The sequence below is a fragment of the Tamandua tetradactyla genome, chromosome 5, assembly GCF_023851605.1.
Source record: "Tamandua tetradactyla isolate mTamTet1 chromosome 5, mTamTet1.pri, whole genome shotgun sequence".
In the NCBI taxonomy this organism is placed as follows: Eukaryota; Metazoa; Chordata; class Mammalia; order Pilosa; family Myrmecophagidae; genus Tamandua; species Tamandua tetradactyla.
In genome coordinates, this window is record NC_135331.1 from 125957122 (window position 1) to 125978427 (window position 21306).

The window sequence follows — 21306 nt, forward strand, 5'->3', positions numbered from 1 at the left end:
GCCTCCCAACATGTGATCCAAGAGCTCTGCTTGACATAAAATGCTACAATTGAAGGACCTAGAAGCAGCCATATGACAAGTTCACCTACATAGTTGGCCTTTGCACACAACTGAGTTTAGTTGGCTCTCCAAGACTGGACAGCTTTTATCATCCTCTTGATTCACACACACACCACCCATGTTCTTTTTCCTTAGAGCAGGGTTTCTCAGCCTCCGCACTATTGACATTTTGGGTCCAGGTAATTCTACATTGTAAAGGGTTGTCTGAGGACTGTGGGATGCTCAGCAGCATTGCTGGCCCCTACACACTAGATGCCAGTAGCACCACCTCCCAGCTGTGATAACTAAAAATGTTGCCAGATCTTACAAGCCTCATGGGGAGCAAAATTGCCCCTATGTAGAACCACTGATCTAGAGGAATACCAGGTTGAGTAAGGGAGATAGATTGAGGGGATAGAGAAATGGAAAAGGGAACCGATGTTACCAGTAACACCAATTGTGTTATATGCTTTTATCCAAATTGTTTTGATTGCTGACATCATCGTTTCAGCTTCCCATTATTTTCTTAAATGAAACTTAACATTTGCTAATGGGATTGGAATCATAACGCTGCAACAGGTTGCTGAAGCATTGTTACTCGGTGGAATTCTATTAAAGGCTGCAAGTGTGTGTGAGGGATGAACATGTGTTTGTTTGCTGGTGTCTAACCTACCAACTTTTATTTATTATTACACAAGTAATTCATCATAACTGAAGGAAATGTGAGAAGGCAGATAATATAAATTTTTAAAGATTTCTTTAATCCCAGTACACAGATACAGGCTTTATTGGTATTATGGACATATTTCCACTGCTCTCATGCTTACATATAATTTACACATATACTGATATGCAATAATATAAATAAATACATGCTTTTCCAAAAATAGGATCATACTGTTTTGTAAATGACTTTTTTTCACCTAATGATATATGATGACTATCTTTCCATGTCAGTAAGTAGAGATCTTACATCTACCTTTTAATGACTGTAAGTTATTCTATTGTTTGGACATACCTTATTTTATTTACCTGGTCTCCTTTTTATGGACATTTAGATTCTTTCAAGTTTTCATAATAAAAAAACATCACTTTAATGAATATGCTTATACCTAAATCATAAAGTTATTTTAATGTGCTAAAGATTGTGTTTATTTTGCAAATGATCTGAATATTGATCAAAGTTTGCTAATATTTATTTTTTGTTTTTCTTTTTTTTCCTTTAAATTCATCTCAGATATTTCTCCAAATGTGAGCTAGTTAGGTCGATATTCCTGCATGCAGATGCACTTTAATAACTAAGACAGTAACATTGATATTGGGTCCATCTATTTTTCTTTTCTACATGGCTGAAAGTAGCTTTTCTTCATTCCCTGATCACACAGATCTCTGTAATTTTCATTTATTTTTATTTTTTTAGTCAAGATGAATAGAGTTTTGGTCTTATGCAGAGCAGTAAAAAATAAAGGAACAATACAGTGAAACACAGGACAACCTCAATGCACTATTCCATCACATTTAGCATGAACATCACCTCCCAGAGCTATGGAACTGAATATCTGAAATAACTATTTCTAATGCCATGGTCTCCATTCCTCTTTCTCTCTCACATACACACACTGTGATACATAAACATACAATAGTAGACACAGGATAGAAGACAGCAATAATGAAACTCTTAATGAGATCCAGACACATCTAACATGATCCTTTTTCTAACTTATTATGACTCTTCTTACTCAGAAGATTCTCTTACAGTTTGTTTTTGCTGTTAAGAAAGTGACCCCAGTCACCATGCTCCCCCATTACCTTTCTCACCTTCCCGATCTGTATATATTTAGGACACAATCACAAGTATATATACACACACACACAAAAGACAGAAGACAAACCTGAAGAGCCTACTGAAGACCAAACATATGAGGAAAAGCTGAAAAAAGCAAAGGATTTAGGAGAGGGGTTGAGTATCCTAAGATTTCTGAGTAAAATATTGTCAGTGATGAAATTCTCCAGGTGATCTTCTTTTACTATTGTAAGAGAGCCCCAGGCCTCATGAGGACTGTCAAGGTGCCACCCTTCTTGACTGGCAACTGAATCCGACTTCCATTGTCACTGCCTTTTGTTGAGGGCTTTCAAGTGCCTTTCTAAGCACTGTACATGGGCCAACTTACTGATCTGTTAACGTTATGCTACAAAGTACCTACTATTAATAGCCCCCACTTTACGGGTGAAGAAACAGGGCACAAAGAGTTTAAGTAACTTATGCAAAGTCCCACAGCTAATAAGTGCCTGACTGGATCCGGACCTTTGCTCCTGACCACAGCTGATGTGGTCCTAAAAGAGATCATTCTTTATTTTATTTTTTCCTTTAACAGGGTGATCAGGGAATTCCTGGGGACAGAGGCCCACAAGGTGAACAGGGAAAACCAGGCCTTTCGGGCATGAAGGGAGCCACAGGTCCGGTGGGACCACCAGGAACCAAAGGCTCCATAGGCTCCCCTGGCCACCAAGGCCCTCCAGGCTCTCCAGGCGTCCCTGGCATTCCGGTGAGTGGTGCTGAAAGTCCAGGAGCTCCTGCCTTGTATTGCTCATGTGTCACTTTTATAATGAAAGTGACCATAATGATTTTCAAATAAACAGCGTGACCCCGAATTGGTCTCTGCGACGATAACAATAGCTATTGTTCACATAAAGTTATGTGTCAGACTTTCTGCTAAGCAACTTAGTATCTATTACCTTATTTGATCCTTAAAACTAAGACTGGAGGGTACATGTTTCTTTCAAACCCATTTTTGTAAATGTAAAAACTGAGACTTGGAGAGTTGACTTGTCCAGGTTCACAGAGTTAAGTGGATGGGACCTAGGTCTGACTGATTCTAAAACCATGCTCTTAAGCACTGTCTATAATGTCTCCTTGCACTACATGGAAAACATGTATATTTTAGATTAAAACTCCATTTTTTTAATCTACTCTGAGTTGTGCTTTGAAAGTGGAAACCAGTTAGTCCAAGTAAGAGTACTTGTTTAAGGGAGCCCATGTCTTTATTATATCCTCTTGGAGGGGTGGGTGGCCACTCAGCAGAGAAATTTAATCTGAGACTATGCAGGGAGGAGGTGGGAGAATTGAGTTAAAGAAAAATATCATCACATGAGAGGTACTTTCCTCAAATAACTGGACAACATCAGATATAAGGCCAAATTAGTCATTACCTCAATTTTCATACCTTTTTTTTTTTTGAGGGGGCAGTGCATGGTCCGGGAATGGAACCCAAGTCTCCCGCATGAAAGGCGAACATTCTACCACTGAACCACCCATGCACCCTAATTTTCATACTTCATTTCAATTATTTTATACTCTCCCCAAGCTCTGCTTGAATAGAGCTTGTATAACTAGAATTCTCAGTGTTGTTATCAGTAGTGGGTTTCTCTGCCCAATGTTAGGTGCATGAATTCAAGTTCATTTGTCCCATACACAGTGAAAATAAGATATTGAAACAGGACCCTTCCAAAACTATTCTGTCCTACAGAAATCATCACTTCATGAGCCACCTCATGTCTTGCATGATACATTTATACCTCTGGATAATAACCATCAAACACAAATAGAAATAATAAAATACCTTTAAAGCCTGCCATCATGAAAAATAATAGTTCCCTTTTTAAAATATCAAGGTGCTGTTGTAAACCATTGCTCTTATAAATACTAGATTCTTTGTCAAATGCATATAGATTTGTCAAGATGTTAAAAATTCAGCTGACACCATTATCTACTTCCCTTTACCAAGTCTCTTCTATTAAGAAAAGAAAAATTATTAAATACAAATATGCTTGCCACATATGAATTATAGAATAAACTTTTCCATGAACTGAGTAAAATTTAGTATGTTTTATGACATGAATAAAGCATTTAAAGGATAATCCAATGGATTTGGAGTTCTTTTCAGATTCACTTCCTTTGAGATACCTTATATCAGTTAGATATTCACTTTGCTAGTGTCCAAGGATTGGTTAGAAGTTAACTTGTGCCTGGTTATCATCTTGTGACAGTGACACCATGATAATACTGTAAAATTCTGTAACTTAAGAAACTAAAGTAATAGGAAATGTCTTCCCTCATTGTAAAAAGCTGTGTCTCTCCATTTAATAGGAATCAAATTCCTACCACTGGTTATAATTTCAGCCCACAGCTTTTAAAGCAAGTGAGCATTGCAACTTCTTCCTAATATTTAATCAATGCAAAAGGTATTCATTACCTAATAGAGTCAGGGGTCAAAAGCATGTTGCTTGATAAATGAATCTCTGCAGAAGTTTCCCATATGCACACAACCCAATATTTATATTATTTATTAATTTGTGCTGTACTCTGTTTTTAATAGACAACTTTTCCCTCTTTAGGCTGATGCCGTTTCATTTGAAGAAATAAAGAAGTATATTAATCAAGAGGTCCTAAGGATTTTTGAAGGTTAGATTTACTTTATAGACCTTTCTGAACTTTTTGCCTATCCCCACATCCCATCCTCTGTGGAAAGTCCCTTCAGCAACATTCTTGAAAGATGGCGGTGCAGCAACAACCTTAAGAGGCAGCCATCCTATGGCTGGAAAGCTCTGCTTGAGAGAAAAGTCTTCCTCACACTAAGTTAACAGTGCCTCCCTGTAACTTCCTTGCATCACCCCTGGCCTGCATCACACAGTCTGGGCGAGTTCCTCTCATCACATTGTAGCCCATTGCGTGTTTCTCAGTGTCCACTGTACTACTCCTTGGTCTTTTCTGTGGAGTAAATGACTCCAGCTCCTCTCATATTGCTCCCCTTGTGAAATGTTTCATTTGTAAGTGGCCTTTCATGAACCCACAAGTATTTTGACTCCGGCAAAGTACAGTGTCTTTTGATCTAGGTCAGGATTAACAAACTATGTATGGCCTATGGCCAAATTCAACCTACCACCTATTTTGGTATGGCCCACAAGCTGATGATAGGTTTTACATATTTTAATGGTTTAGGTTTTAAATATTTACACTTTGAATGGTTTTCAAAACTCAAAATAAGAAGAGCATTTCATAACATGAGAAGATGATCTGAAATTCCAATTTCACGGTTCTGAATAAAGTTTTAGTGGAACACAGCCATACTCTTTCCTTTACATATTTACCCTGGCTACTTTCATGCTACAGCAGCAGAACTGAGGAACTGTGTAGCCCACAAATCCTAAAATATTTACTCCCTGGTCCTTTTCAGAAAATGTTTGCCCACCTCTATTAGATACTTCAATAATGCAGCCTAACATAGCATTCTTTATTTTAAAGCATCCATGTCATACTTTTGATTCATTTTGAGTTTCTAATTAGCTAGTAACTCTAGATGTTCTCTATAACATTTTTTTAAGTTAGGTGTTTCTCATTCTGGAATTGTGTGTTCCTTTTTAACATCATAGTGTGTGAGTTTATGTTTCTTCTTATTAAATTTCAAGTGATTTATGCTCATACATTGTCCCACCTGAATATCATTTAGAATAATGTCTCTTATTGTATGGCATATTGGATGATCCTCATAACTGAACATCATCTCCAAATTTTACAAGCATGTCATCCTTCTAGTTGTTGATAGAAATAAAGAATAATAAAGAGGAAGGATTAGGCGTTTCTCAGTGCTGTTGGATTTTTCCTGCCCAATTGTGAATAATCTATTAATCATTGTTTAGTGAGCCTGAATCCACGTAGTTGTCCTACTATTCTCCTTATATTTCCTTATCTAATTACAAGGACATCACAAGATTTTGTAATGGCTTGTTGAAATCAAGATCATTTCCCTCAACAGCAAAAGTAATAAAGTAGGAGTCATTTGTCTTTAGCAAATAAATCCATATTGCCTCTCATGGTTCCTGCTTTCTTTGTTAAACATCTATAAGGCAAAACTAGATTGTGGGATTCAGCAAGGAACAAAATTACAAATACTCCAAATCCATCCTGAGTCATTCTCCTACAAACACCGAGTCAGCTACTAGCCAAAAATCCCTGACTTTTTTGAATAGAGAAATTGTGGGTTTACAAAACAATCGTGCATAAGATACAGGTTCCCACATACCACCTCACCCCAACATTGCACTGGTGGAACATCTGTTACAACTGATGACAGCACTTTTTTGTAATCGCACTATATTTTTAGTAGTTACCTTTGTTACAATTGATGAAAGTTATTAAAATCATATTCCTCTGTTATTCAGGTTAGGTGTATTTTTCCCATATCCTATTATTAACACCTTGCATTATTATCATACATTTGTTATAATTTATGGAAGAACAATAGTGATTGGTATTAGAGACCAACACTGGAGATGGAGAAGAACAGCACAAGTCTTTTAGCCACTTAAGTGGCAGATCAGGGGAAATGTATTTTTAAAAGGTCATGAATTTATGCTGTTGATTTCTATTTATCTTTATCTCTGCTAAGTATCTTTACCTAGCTCGGACATGATAGTTTATTAATACAATTGTCCGTGCTGTTTTTGAGTTATCAGTTTTCTCTTTGTCATTATAATGTTGCTCTTAAATATAGATGTCTCCTTTTATTTTCATTATTTGGCCCTCGAATTAGCAACATGGAATGGGCTCCAAACTTTTAAATCCAAACATTCCTCCCAACAAGCATCACTCAAGCATCAGCTGTCTGAAAAGAAAAGATGCCTCATGCACTCTGAAAAATATAGAATCACAGGCAAGACAGGGTACATAACTTGCAGGGCCCAGAGCAAGATGAAAATGTACAGCCACTTATTCAAAAATTATTAGGAATGTGAAGACAGCAATACCAGAACATTGCTGTCTTGTGGGACCTGTGCAACTTCCCAGGTAGCATACCCATTAAGTCAGCCCTAGGGGCAGGTCATATAGGATCTCAAATAGCATCCTTAGTCATAAAAAGGTAAATGCTAGCAAATTCACCTTTTGGAATCATGGTCCAAAATTCTCCAGATTTATTTCCTTGGGCTCCATTGTTGTTTATTATCTTTTATATCAGGCAGATTTTAATGTTGAACTTCAACTTCTTAAAAAGGTTTTTGGATAAAAGCATGTATTTAATAGTTCAATAGTTAACTAGTACAAACCTGGTTGGGCATGTCAGAAAATGTAACAAACATTATTAGAAAACTATGCTAAGTATTGCCATGGGCAGGGGGGAGGTATTCATTTTGCAAGTCCAATATACATTGGATGAAAGGATGGTCACCGGTGGCCTGCAGCAGGAAAGCTCCATGCCGCCCACTCCCAGGCCACGCTGTGGTTACTCCCATGAAGGACAGTCAGCCTCCTGGAGAACAGGGCCTACTGTTGGTCCATCTTGGAGAAGGCTCGCTGGCGTGCACTTTCTGAGCAGCTGCTCCTTTAAGTCTACGCCCTTCTCCTCTGCATTCCCGTCCCTCTTCCTTATTTCAAAGACCCTTCTTCCTGGAAGCTGAGGAGTATGGCATCTTCTCCAGTCCTCCTCTATCTTCACCCCTGTTTCTCCCTGCCTCTCTCAGTCTCTTCCAGCCTGGCTAAGTCTAGGTGCGTGGCTGGAGCTCCCTGGGAGTCAGTGATCCCTCAGAAGCCACAGATGTTTTGGCCTCAAGGCAAGATTCTAAAGTGACACCAAGGGAGGGGTGGGGCATTTTTCCCAAGCCTTGTAGCCTCTGAAGCTCCAAATGTGATAACCACCTCCCATTTATCTCCTTTGGCACTGGTTCAACAAAGCTGTCTTCTCTCTAAAAAAAATTGCACCCGAAACCCAGAATTTGGTTATTTAGCACTTTAGTTAATTTGTCTCAAGATCATTTTGATTCAGTATATTCAATTTTCCACTTAGAAAATTTACCTTTTCCCTGACTTTGGAACATCATTTACAAAAAAGAAAAACTCAAGATTCCGCAGATCATAGAGCTCCAAGGGCACAGTGCTATTTTTCAGAAAGATTTTCCTATAAAAGCAAAGATTAATTTTCACATGTTAAAATAGTTACAGTTAAGTAGCACTAAGACTTTAAATCTCTCCCATCTGCCTCCCATTTTCTTAGTCATTGCTCAAGACAGCTGTGTCAGTGACAGTAAATGCTTACCTCTGCTCCACTTACCCGTCTACATTTACAGCCTCAGGAGCAATTCGTTCTGCTCGGAAAGTCATAAAGTGTCAGAGGTACTCGAGAAGTCCTTAGTAGATCTGCTCCTCTACTTTATCATACCAGGTGTTTTAGTTTGTTAATGCTGCTGGAAATGCAACATACCAGAAATTGATCAACTTTTATGAAGGGAATTTATTAAGTTACAAATTTACAGTTCCAAGGCCATAAAAAAATTCAAGCTAAGACATCCTGAGAAAGATACTGTGCCAGTTTTGAAATTATTCTGTACCCCAGCAAAGCAATGTTTTAATCCTGGTCCAATCGTGTGGGGCCACTCCTATTGTTTAAGGTGGAATCTTTGTTTAGATTGTATCCATGAAGATTGATCTACTCAGTTACGGGTGTGGCCTTTTAACTGATGGAGATGTGACTCCCCCATTTAAGGAGGGTCTTGGTTAGTTTACTGGAGCCCTTTGAAAGGGGGAATATTTTGGAGAGAGCTAAGAGCCAATAGAGAAACAGATATTTGGAGATGTTTGGAGTGCCAACAGAGATAGACACCTAGACAGGGATGTTTGGAGATGCAGAGCCCCGCAGATGTCGCCAGGTGCCTTCCCATGAAATATTAAGCAGCCAGAATGCAGAATTGTGTCTTGGAGGAGCTAAGTGAAGGCCACAGACACTTAGAGAGCAAACCACTAGCATTAGAATCTGGAAGCAACAGAACCAGAAACAAGAACCAGCAGATGACAGCTGCATGGCTTCCCATGTGACACACATCAGCCTTCCTTGAGTCGAGGTATTTTTCTCTGGATGCCTTCGTTTGGGAATGTTTATGGCCTTAGAATGATAAACTTGTAACTTAATAAATTCCCATTTTAAAAGTTGTTCCATTTCTGGTATATTGCATTCTGGCACATTTAACAAACTAAACAGATTCCTTGATTCAAGAATGGCTGATTGATTCACTGTGTGCTGGTTTGAAAGGATTTATGCATTCTAGAAAAGACATGCTTTAATCCTAATCAACTTTGTGGGACCAACTGTCTTTTAATCCCTATTCAATAACATAGGTTGGAAACTTGATTAGGTCATCTCCACGGAGATGTGACTTATACACTTTGTGTATTAACTTTTCATTAGAGGGAGATGTGACTCCAGCAATTCTAGGTGGGTCTTGATTACTTTACTGGAATCCTTTCAAAGAGGAAGCATTTTGGAAAAAGCTTGAGAATGACAAGATAACCATGATAACTACCAGGACCCACGCAGCCAGAGACCTTTGGAGATGAAGAAGGAAAATGTCCCTGGGAGAGCTTCATGAAGCAAGAGGCCTGGAGAGAAAGCTAGCAGAAGTTGCCATGTTGCTATGTCCCTTTCCAGTTGAGAGAGAAAACCTGAACTTCATTGGCCTTACTTGAATGAAGGTAACCTCCTGTTGGTGCCTTAATTTGGACATTTTTATAGACTTGCTTAATTGGAACATTTTCATGGCCTTAGAACTATAAATTTGTGACTCAATAAATTTCCCTCTTTTAAAAGCCAGTCCATTTCTGGTATATTGCATTCCAGCACCTAGCAAACTAGAACAGACTGGAAAGTCACATGGCTGCCTTCTGCTGGTCCTTTGACCTCTGGTTTCAAACAGCCTCCTCAAGGGCATTTTCTTTCTGCAATGCCAGAAGTCTCTGTCTGTGTCAGCTCTGAGTTTTTTCCAAAATGACTCCCTCTCAAAGGACTCCAGTAAGCAGATTAAGACCCACCTCGAGTGGGCAGAGACACATCTCCATGGAAACAACTTAAAAAGATCCTTCTGAAATCTGTTCTATAGCTACTTGTTATAATGTACTTTGAAATGTATTGCTTTTTTGTATGTATGTTACATTTCACAATAAAAAGTGTTTTAAAAAATTTTTCTACCCTACAATATTGAATCAGGATTAAAGAACATGGCTTTTCTGGGTACACAACAGTTTCAAACTGACACATTCCAACCTGTGGACCCCAAAAAGATATGTTCTTTCCAAAAGCAAAGCACATTCATTCCATCACAATATCACAAAGCCTTAAACCATTTCAGTAAATGCAAATACAATACAAAGGCAAAAATAGTACAAAATCTCATCAAAGTCAATTAAAAGTATGGTCTGTTCTAACACAAAATTCTCCTCTGGCTGTTGACCTATGAAAACTTAGAAAAGTTACTTGCTGCCAATATATAAAGGAGAGACAGTCAAAGGATAAAGACTCCCATTTCCATAGGGAGAAATTGGAAAGGACACAGGGGTCACCAGATCCAAACAGTTCCAAAAACCTGCAAGGCAAACTCCATTTGATTTCAAAGTCTGAGAGACATTTATCCTTGGATCTTTAGAGAGTGGCAGTCTCACCCTGTCCAAGGGTCTAGGCAGTGGCCCTGCTCTCTCCAAATACCGGGGTGAGGATTGCAACATTGGGGCACATTCTCTGCCACTTTAAAACAAGGATCACCTTCCCTCCAGTTTCCAATAACACATGCATGATTGCTGTCAAGGCTTTTATCATCAGAAGTATCTTTAAAGTCCACATCTCTACCAACAGTTTATTCAGAGCAATCCAGGACTTTCCTATTCACTCCCCCACGACTCTTCCAGAATCTTCCTCTTATCCATTTAAAAAGCCATTCCAATGTGTTTGGTATTTAGAAACTATATCACCCCACTTCTCTGGTACTAGAATCTGTTTTAATTTGTTAATGCTGCCAGAAATGCAATATACCAGAAATGTATCAGCTTTTATAAAGGGAATTTATTAAGTTACAAGTTTACATTTCTGAGACCATAAAAATGTGCAAACTAAGGCATCCAGAGAAAGATGCCTTGACTTAAGAAAGGTTGATCTGGAAAGGCACATGGCTGGTGTCTGCTGGTCCTTTGGCTTCTGATTTTAAACACCTTCCCCAGGCGCATTTTCTTTCTGCATCTCCAGATGTCTCTGTCTGTGTCGGCTCCGTGCTCTGAGGTTTTTCCAGAATGTTCCCTCTTAAAGGACAGTAAGCAGTTTAAGACCCACCTTGAAGCATGGAGACATATCTCCATGGAAACCACCTAATGAAAAGGTCCCACCCACAATTGGTTAGGTCACATCTTCATAGAAACAATTTAATCGAAAGAATCACACCCTACAATATTGAATCAGGATTAAATAACTTGGCTTTTCTGGGGGACACAACAGTTTTAAACTGGTACACCAGGTGTCCAGATTAGGAGCCTCCATTTGTAACCCTGGATAAGGTTCTAAAACGTGTGCCCTCCTCCTGGGGCTTTTCAACCCCCTTTGGGGTTGATGCAGATCCCCTATGGATCTCACACTTAGCATCCTCATGCCCATTCCCAAACCTAGCCGTGAAGGAGGGAAATGTCTTCCTATATATCCTGCCTGGGATTCCAGGTGGACAACAATATGCAAACATGTACTTTCTCTAAGCTTAGATTAACTTCCTGATTTGATTGACCAACAAGGCAAAATCCTTTGCAGACAAAGTGGCCACAAAGAGCAGGGACAGAGACTGTATTTTAGTGTAATTTCTTTTGGCTTTTTGTGGGTTTTCCAGGTTCCAGTGAAGCTGCTCACACAAATTAGGGTCTTGCCAGATCTGAGAAGATTAATTCTTGCTATGATGCCACCCTACTATACTTGGGAATTTACATCACCGTTCAGAAAGAATTTACCAATCCATGCAGGGATGTGAACAAGCATCTGGCTTACTTGGTTCTTGAGTCAAACTTGAAACCAAGAAGGCCAAACCTGCAACTGTGGAAGAAAAGAAAGGTCAGGACTAATGTCCCTGAACAATATTTCTGTCTCTAGATTTTCAGTGTTCAAGAATGTTCCTCTCCATACATTCTCTCACTATCTATGTGTGTATGTATGTGTGTGTCAGTGTATATGTGTGTGTATATAAAATCCTGTTCTCTTATTTCAGGCATATAACATATTCTGCCTCTCTATAACTAAGATATTAATTATATAATTATATATATTATATATATATATACACACACATATCACTGGATAGATACACATGATTGGATATATAAATATAGTTTTTAAAATTACCCTCCATAGCATAGTGTGTTTCTCCTGATTTCCTTTTTTCCATTTCTTTGGCTCTCTACAAATTCAGCTCATAGGGTTTCCTTAACATCAAACACTTCTGGAACATCGCTCATGCAAAAGAGTAGCATGTAAAACACTGACTGAAAGTGTGCGTGAGTTGCGGGGCTTGTGAAACGTGAGCTTTTACGGCAAGGTGGCTGGACATTTTAATTGAGGGAACTTCAAATTTATTCAGTGCTTTAAATCTTTCCCCTTAATCTGGTCAGATTCCCCAGGGACACTTCTATTTCCTGCCTTACTGACAGCATTTTGGGAGCTATTTGAGGGAAGAAACCACAAGACATTTTCCTTGTTTTCAGTATGAAAGCTCCATTCTTAATGGAGTCTGGAGGCTCTGATAAAGTTATCTTCTATTTACCTTCTTCAGATAAACCTTCAATCTTTTGTTACCACTGGGGAGGGGCAATGGCCCTACTACCTGAAGTAGAGAGAGAGATCTGAAGATTTGAGGACTTGAAAAGACCTTCAAACAATATTCCTTATTTTAGCTTTCCTCCTTCATCCCCAACTCCAGAGGGAACTTGTTCTGCCCTTTCCTGTCTCTGAGTAAAAATTATTTAACCTGAAGGCTGAGTTAACGATGTTATCAAGTATATGACCTATTTCCCTAGAAAAATACTCCTTAACTTTTCTCTTTCCAAATCATGTAACAAAGATAATAAATTGAAATTTTACCAAGAAAATGGGCAATTAAACATTTGAATGGGCATTTGGGAGGAAAAGATAAATTTCTCTCTTTGATAATATTGACACATTCGATCTGTAAACTGTATATCCTCAAATACCTATCTTAGATCAAGGCAGACATATGCCAGATGACATCTGAATATCTGTTCCTTCTCCATATGATACAGTTTATCGTCACATTAACATTAATGTCTCCATTAATGAGCCCATTCTCTAAGGAAACAAGCTGTCGGTCTCATTTATTAGAATAATTGCTGTGGGTTTGTCTTGACAGATGGAATATGTTATGTGTTTGGTTTATACAAGTGTCTATCTAAACTCTCTAATTTCCTACCTCGTTAAGAAACACAGCCGAAAGCAGTTTAATTGACCAAAGGTCCCTGAAAACAGAGGAAAGGCAATTAAGACTACAGCCCTTTGCAATTCATTTATAAACTCAGAAACATCTTATTTTAAATTATAGAACATTCGGTAGGGTTCAGAAGAAGTAATTCCCTTATGGTGAATGACTATTTCTACACATACCTTACAACAAGATAATTCACAGCAAGAAATAATTATTTAAAGGAATTTTCTGTTTTGCTCAAGATATTAAAAATCACCCAAAACAAGGTACTTTCAATTCATAGAGAGGGAAATTTGTACTATGACATTTGTGTTGAGATTTGAAGATATTCAAAGACAAATGTCCCAAATTAAGAAAAGCAATCAATAATATGCAGTTTCAAACACTGAATTTTGCATTTGCTTATAAAGCATTCCCATTTATAAGTCAATATAAGTATTATATTTGCATTCAATAATATTTGAAAAAGATAACTATATATTAATTACATATTTGTTTCATCTGTTAAGTTAGTGAAAAAAAAATGCATTAATATCAACTAAGCATGTCCCAGGTAGATAGTGAAATAGTAAAAGTTTTATGCGGAAGCCAGGTTATTTAATATGCATATCACTCTTTTGGTCCAGCGTTTGTCACATCTTCATTGATCTCCCCATTACCACTGCCCATCTGTGGCCAGGGATTCTGGCTCTGTAGATGTTGTGAATGTACATGTCCATTTAGGTGAAATGTGCCTCTGCAGTTCAACCAGCTGAACTAAACAGAAAGAGAAGTCTAGAAGATTGAAGTAACTTTTTACAGTCAATGCGGTTTGGGCTTTGTTTTTGTTCCGTTCTGCTTTGCTTTTAACTGTCAGCTGTAGCACCTAGTATGCTCCTGCCATTTGGTCTTTATTTCAAAGTAAACACTAATTTCATCAGTATGAAAATCCTCTGAAAGGCCAGTCTTCACCAAACCCAGGCTGAATTAATTTACATTAAAGGTTTATTTCTTATTATACTAGATTTCTCCTTGAAAAGTTGCGCATAAATTAATTTTACAAATTAAGTGATTAGAATTTACTATAGAGAATTTGATTTTTGAAGAAATTATGTGAGAATAGAGGGGGGAAATATGGTTAATTTTCTTTTGTTATGACAAGGATATACCCTCCTTCGTTTTTATATATATATATATATAAAATACTCTTTTTTTTTTTTTTTTTTTTGCATGGGCAGGCACCAGGAAGAGACCCTGGGTCTCCAGCATGGCAGGCAAGAACTCCGTGCCTCCCTGCTGAGCCACCATGGCCTTCCCAATTTTTCTATTTTAAATCTGGTTATTCATTTATTAAAATATGTGAAGTGTGAGGTAGACAAAACATGAATAAACCAAGCAATTTTAAATAAACCAACCAAGTTTAAATAAAGAACTTAATGGTAAGTTGTATCTATAAGAGACCTTGAACAAATTTGCAGTAATGCTTTTACCAAATTAATTACACAAGTAAAATTTGTAATGTTATTTTGAGATAAAAAATTATCTGAATTAATTAAATAAATTGAATTAAACTAGTGACGAATGGCCTCTGTGAGACTAATAACCCTACAGTCTATAATGACAAGTGAATACTGGAGTGATTCTTCAAAACATTAATTCTGAGAAAGGATGCCATAATTATATCATATAACAGATTCCTAGGCATATGGGGCTGTAAAAACATGAGTGAGTCCTATCTAAATGATAATCTGTTTCAGATTCTCTCCACAATCCCTGAACAAGAGTACTCAATGCAGAAAGTATAAAAATACCCACTGTAGGGTCAGACTTACAGATAATGTCTAGTTAATTTGATTGACTCCCAATAATATATCTTGTATGAGATTTATTTTAGAGTGAAAATCCATATATTTTCATATATACATTTTTTTAACTTTCTCATTTTCCAGATCCTTTAAATTTCATGAGTTATTAATATTGCATCAACTTTGTACAATGTATACTCACTTCTGTCTGGAAGCATTGTTGGCTGATTAATGTCAAAATATTGGTATAAGTCTTTAAATAAAGGATTGACAGTACATTACCTATAAAAGTGCTTTCTTGGTCTAATGACAGAGTTGACCTTGAAGAAGCAATTTCAATCAGTTATTTTCTTCCTCATTGGTACTTTCTTGGGACCCAAGTGAAGAGTGTTAGGCTCCAGGCAGATTGGTGAGTGAATGGAAGAGCAAGGACAATTTGAGAAAGCATCATCGCTTATTTAGGAAGCATTAACTTCATAGACATTACATCACTCAATGCTTGCAAAAGATTTTGTTATTTTTATTGACATTTTAAAATTTCCTGGATAATTATGTAATTCCCTTAATTTGTATGTTCTTATTTTCAATGTTTTCTTTAGTTCACAGAAATGAAATTTGCTCCTAATTTTACCCTGTCTGTAGTTAGAAGTCAGAAAGCGCATGCTCATCTGTACCCATGCTAAATTTTATTTCTTTGCCCAAATTAATCATCCTTCTTACCAAACTTTCATTGAGTAATAAAATTAGCTAACTGAAAACCCAAGCAGAAAAATATAAACAATATTGAGTATGTAATTAGATATTTTATTTAAAACATAAAAATTAGCTGTTGAAAAAGTATATAATATTTTCCTGGTATAGAGCCAATTATATTAAACAGTGACATCATGGTGGAATATAGAACCAATGGCTATCTTTACAATAAATAAACCTCTATTAATATTGCTTTTTTAAAAATCCTAAGCATCTCATACTGCAAGTTATCTACTCGCCGTATAAGAAATGTGGCTCAAAATTTTAGTGGCTTAAAACAGCAAATACTCATCCCACATTTTCTGTGGTCCAGGGACTCAAAGGATGACTTAGTTGGTTCAGGGTATTGAATGAAGTTGCAGTCAGCATGGCAGCCAGGGCTTGGCTGGGGCTGGAAGGTCTGCTTCTAAGGGCATTCTCGTAGCTGTTGGCAGGTGGCTTCAGTTCCTCGCCACGTGGAGCTCCCCACTGACCATGTCAGGCCTTCCCACCAGGCCACTGCTGGCTTCCCCCTAAGTGAGCAATCCAGGAGAGAGAACGAGCAGGAAGCCACAGTGCCTTTTAAGACCTAGTTTCTCAAGTTGCACACTGTCGTTTCTGCTTCTTCCTATTTATTAGAAGTGAAAAGGAGGTCCAGCCCACGCTCAAGAAGAGAAGAATTAGGCTCCAACTTTGGAAGAGGGGATCAAAGAATTTCTGAACATATTTCAAATCACTGCACACATTCACAACATTGCTGGAAACTGGCTTAAAGTACTCACGAAAACCATTTTTAAAATGTGAACCCAAAATGTACATAAACAAATTTCTCTCCTCAAGTCATTGGCGGAGTTTAAATTAGACTCCAAGCTAGTGTTCTGTCCACTATAGTGCGCTCCATCTCCAAAGCACAGAAATTCTCTGACCACCTGGTTGACACAGTCCAGATGCACCTGCATTCAAAAAATTTTGTGAATTCAATCTTAATCTTAATCTTCATTCAATATTAACCCAAAAAGCCCTCTCAGGAGTCAGACTAGTTGGTTAACTAGATATGTTCAAAATGAAAAATCAATAGTGTTTCATTGAATTTCATATAAAAAAAAATGTAAAAACCATTGGCATAAAAAAAATTTCCATTCCATGATGTATTCTTTTTTTTCCTTCATCAATGAAGAGAGGATGGCTGTGTTTCTATCCCAGCTCAAGATGCCAGCCGCAATGCTGGCCTCTCAAGCCCACGGGCGGCCTGGTCCCCCAGGAAAGGACGGCTTACCCGGACCACCAGGGGACCCTGGACCACAAGGTAAGTCTTCAAGTATAATATTTCTTTACTAATATTCACCTCTCAGTCTTTATAACATGCTAATCACATTTAAGGTACATATTTATATGTGTGCATGTACTTAAACATATAAATGACTAATATAGGATATCTTGTTAATATTTGACATTCTAGCATAAATTTTTAACTATTACTACTTAAAACTTGAAAATGACTGATAATTGCCTGTTAATCTAAATGCATTTTATTAATATTATTCATTATAAAAATAACATTAATAACATGTATGTGTATGTTAAAATTATCTAAGAATCTTAGAATTGTTTACTTCTCTTTTTCGCTGTAAGTTAGAGAGCAAGAATCATATTTTAGCACTTTAAAGAAACTGAGGAAAAAGTCTTAGGAGACTACTATAAATAGTGATCTTGATCCAAAATTTATTTTGAAGAAAATTTAGAATACTTACGCTTCCTTAGAGTTTGTGAATGGTAACTTAATTTTAAAGAATTCCTCATATGATTTCTAAAATTTTTAAAAGCAAAATTTACTTAAATTGGCAAAAATTCTCTTCCACTGATCAAAATTTGATGAGACATTGTTCTAGTTTGCTAGCTGCCAGAATGCAACACACCAGAGTAGGATTGGCTTTTAATAAAAGGGGATTTATTTTGTTAGTTCTTCAAAGGAAAGGCACCTAACTTTCATCTGAGATTCTTTCTTACGTGGGAAGGCTCACGGTCATCTCTGCTGGCCTTCTCTCCAGGCCTCTGGGTTCCAACAACTTTCCCCAGGGTGATTTCTTTCTGCACCTCCACAGGCCTGGGCTGAGCTGGGAGTGCTGAGATGAGGTATGCTGAGCTGCTTGGGCTGTGCTACGTTGTGCTCTCTCATTTAAGCACCAGCCAATTAAGTCAAACGTCATTCATTACAGGAGGCATGCCTCCTAGCCGACTGCAGATATAATTAGCAACAGATGAAGTTCATATGCCATTGGCTCATGTTCCACAGCAACAAAACTAGATGCCTTCACCTGGCCAAGTTGACAACTGAATCTAACTACCACAGACATGAACTTGAATATAGCTTGACTAAATTAAGCAAGTACAACCATTTTTAGGAGATCTGGTCAGCAATCAGCAAAGTGGCCAAATAGACCCTGGCTTAGACTATTCACTATTCTGATAACTAAATCCAGTGAGTACACATCAAGGAAGATAACACCAGGGAAACTGCTTTTCTGTGTTATAGAAGAGCTTAAAGACCCTGAAAAGAAAAATCAAATGCAACTTGTATCAAAGAGAAAAGAGGTTAACTAACATCAAAAGTACATAGGAGCATAGTCCAAAATAACAACATATGCATAAAATGTTTTCTTTCACTAGTTCAGTTTCCTTTTATTGCTTCTCTATGCATAGAGCCTTGTTTTCTGTAGGAAGTGCCCCAAGTGGCTAATGGACCCTCCCTCATCAGAAGTTATAAAGCAGTAACTTGACAGGCAGCAGTGGCTCAGTGGCAGAGTTCTTGCCTGCCAGATTCAATTCCCAGTGCCTGCCCATGCAAAAAAAAAAAAAAAAAAAAAAAACACACACACACACACAATGACTGTTCAGTGCCCAGTTACGGTGTCCAGTAGAGTCTTAACTTGTAAGGATGATGGCCAAGTCTTCTGGTGTGGTTAGCACAGTGCAACACAACAACAGTGAAATTGCTCCAGTTTATCTCAATTGAACCATGTATTCTACATTTCTCTTAGATGATGAAATCTCACAGATAGTTGGAGGAAAGGTGAGAGTATAGAGTCAGACCTTCTGTGTGGGCGCTGTTGAGGAGATGGTGGTTGCTGGGTGTCATCAGTTGGTTCTGTTCTGAAGTCAGAGTATGTTAGACTGGAACACAGAGCTTGAAAGCCCGTCTGAAGATATATGACGCCTGAAACTATGTGAAGAAAAGGAGTGTTAACATCCATGGGAGAAAAACCTTGGACAGATGCTTCCAACAGCAGCAGTCTGAGAAGACAAGAGCAATGGAGAATTAGGATTATCAAGGAAAACTTCGGAAACCACTGTCCTTTGTGGTCATCTAGTGTTCAGCGAGGCACGTGTTCCACGCAAAGACCTGGCCATGCGTATTCTCACAGGTGTGAGAAAAGCCCGTCTGGAAGGTTCTCAGTCAGAGACAACTCTACGTCTATAGTACTAATAAAGCTTTTGGAAACATCACCTGATTCTATGGGGTTTTATCTGTTGTTCTGCCTAGGAGTAGATGCCTGTTGTATCCTGGGTGGTGCTTTTGGATGCAAGTCTTGAATTTGAAAGACTTCCCCATATGATTTCCATTTTTTTTATATCAAGATTTACTAAAATTGGCAAAACTTTTGTACCACCTTAGTGTTTCTGACAACAGACATATCATGAATATAACTTAGTAGGCATCCCTTCAAACTGTATATGATACATAATTTCAATATTTGTTAAATTTGGCAGAATTGTAGCAGAAAAAAAAAAACTTGCAAGTATGAGGTTTGTTTTTAAGAAATATTTACCTGCAATGCAGTCATGCTATACTAACTATCCTATCTAAATCCACAGAGAAAATCTCACCAAAAAAATTAAAAAAGAAAAAAGAGGCTGCTGTTTGATTTTTGGCACCTCTCCAGGAGTGCACAAGGAATTAAGGGTTTTGCTTTGATAGATTCAATAGGTATGAAGCGTTCAGATGAAGAAATTAGGCATATAACTGCAAAGATTTTCTCTGTTACTTTAAAAGTTTTCCCGAGAAAGAAAGAAAATTAAAACTTTAGATGCTGTTGGTAGAATAACGCCTATTCATGTCATACCATGACTGAGCTTAAAAAGCACTGGAATGAGAATGCAACACGAAAAGAAACAGAATATGTGGACACTGAGTATGGCATAGTGCTTTGTCCATTCGCTATTCAGCTCGATGATAACTGTTTTGAAATTTCTAAAGGAAGCATTTTATTCAGTGTTTTTTTTTTTTTCAGGAAAGAAATGCATTTCACTTAAAATTACATGGTTTGGTTTAAAATATGCACAATGGAATGAGTCCCTTATTATTTTTCAGAAAGACAAAAATAAAAAGAGTTCTCATAAAATTTCCACACTTATTCTGATGAGCAGGAGATGTGTAGTGAATAATGAGAAAATTGATGTCAGACTATTAGAAGTGCATGATCCAATTCGAAAGGGGAAGGAAATGTTCCAACCAAGATTATGTCAATGAAAACCTGGGGATCCTCTTTCAGCACCCTGATAGTGAAATGAGAATAGAGACCACTATGATTCTGAGTTGGATACCTTGTCTGCAGTTTTTCCTAAATTCCCAAAGCAGTGATTGCTGATGTCCTTTTAAAATTGAAAGCATGAACAGAGTTAGACTGTAGCCATCCCTCGGGGTTCTGATTATTGCTGGCCCACTGTGTCAATGAGAGGAGAGCTTTCCTTGGGGTTGTTTGTTCCCTGCCTCCAGTCTACAGCTCAGGACCTGGCGTCTGGGGGTGAATGAAAATGAGCCACATTAGACTCAAAGAAGCGCTGAGAAGTGTCATCCAGCCGGGTTACCTTATCCAAGTAGGAAGGGCCAATTTTCCAAACAGACTTTATCCACGTGGATAAGTTTTATGAGAAAGAACTTTAACCTTTTCCAAACACAGCTGATTCTCCCACCCTATCAATACCCTGAGTACCAGAGGAGATGCCCCATGTGGAAGCCGTATCCATTTCAGAAAAGCCCCACACGAGTGGATGTGGGATTCGGGGCGAGGGAGGGAGGGTGGGCGGAGGGGGGCAGGGGGGATAAATCCGGTCCCTGAATCCTCAATCAGATTTGAAAGGACAATCCTGGAAGTGGTTCTTATTTTTGATCTTTTCAAGTTTAGCTATTATTGATTTTTAGTGAAAGAAAACCTTCTGTTATTTGTAAGCCAGTGGCCCATGGGGTAGATTATCTGACTGGTATAGATTTGACCTTTCAAATTTATTATCGGGAGAGGCATTTGAAAATGTGAGGGCAGTTGAGTGTGTGTCAGATGTCTTAAGGGCACTACTGCCAATTAGTGGTCCACGACCAGGCGGGGTAAAACATCTTGTAAGACAGGAGGAAATTTCGCACGGGAAACTGTCTTTTCTTGAAATGCCAGCAGCACCCATTTGTGGCCTCATTTGC

At 38.0% G+C, this 21306-nt stretch overlaps 1 protein-coding gene across 1 annotated transcript in view; it reads left to right on the forward strand.

The window, feature by feature from the left end:
* COL19A1 (collagen type XIX alpha 1 chain) overlaps window positions 1-21306 on the forward strand; it is a 365439-nt gene that overhangs the window by 340884 nt on the left and 3249 nt on the right. Inside the window, exons 48-50 of the mRNA XM_077162192.1 lie at window positions 2415-2585; window positions 4435-4501; window positions 17014-17142. Of these exons, the coding sequence (XP_077018307.1) occupies window positions 2415-2585; window positions 4435-4501; window positions 17014-17142 (367 nt within the window). The remainder of the gene's footprint in view (window positions 1-2414; window positions 2586-4434; window positions 4502-17013; window positions 17143-21306) is intronic.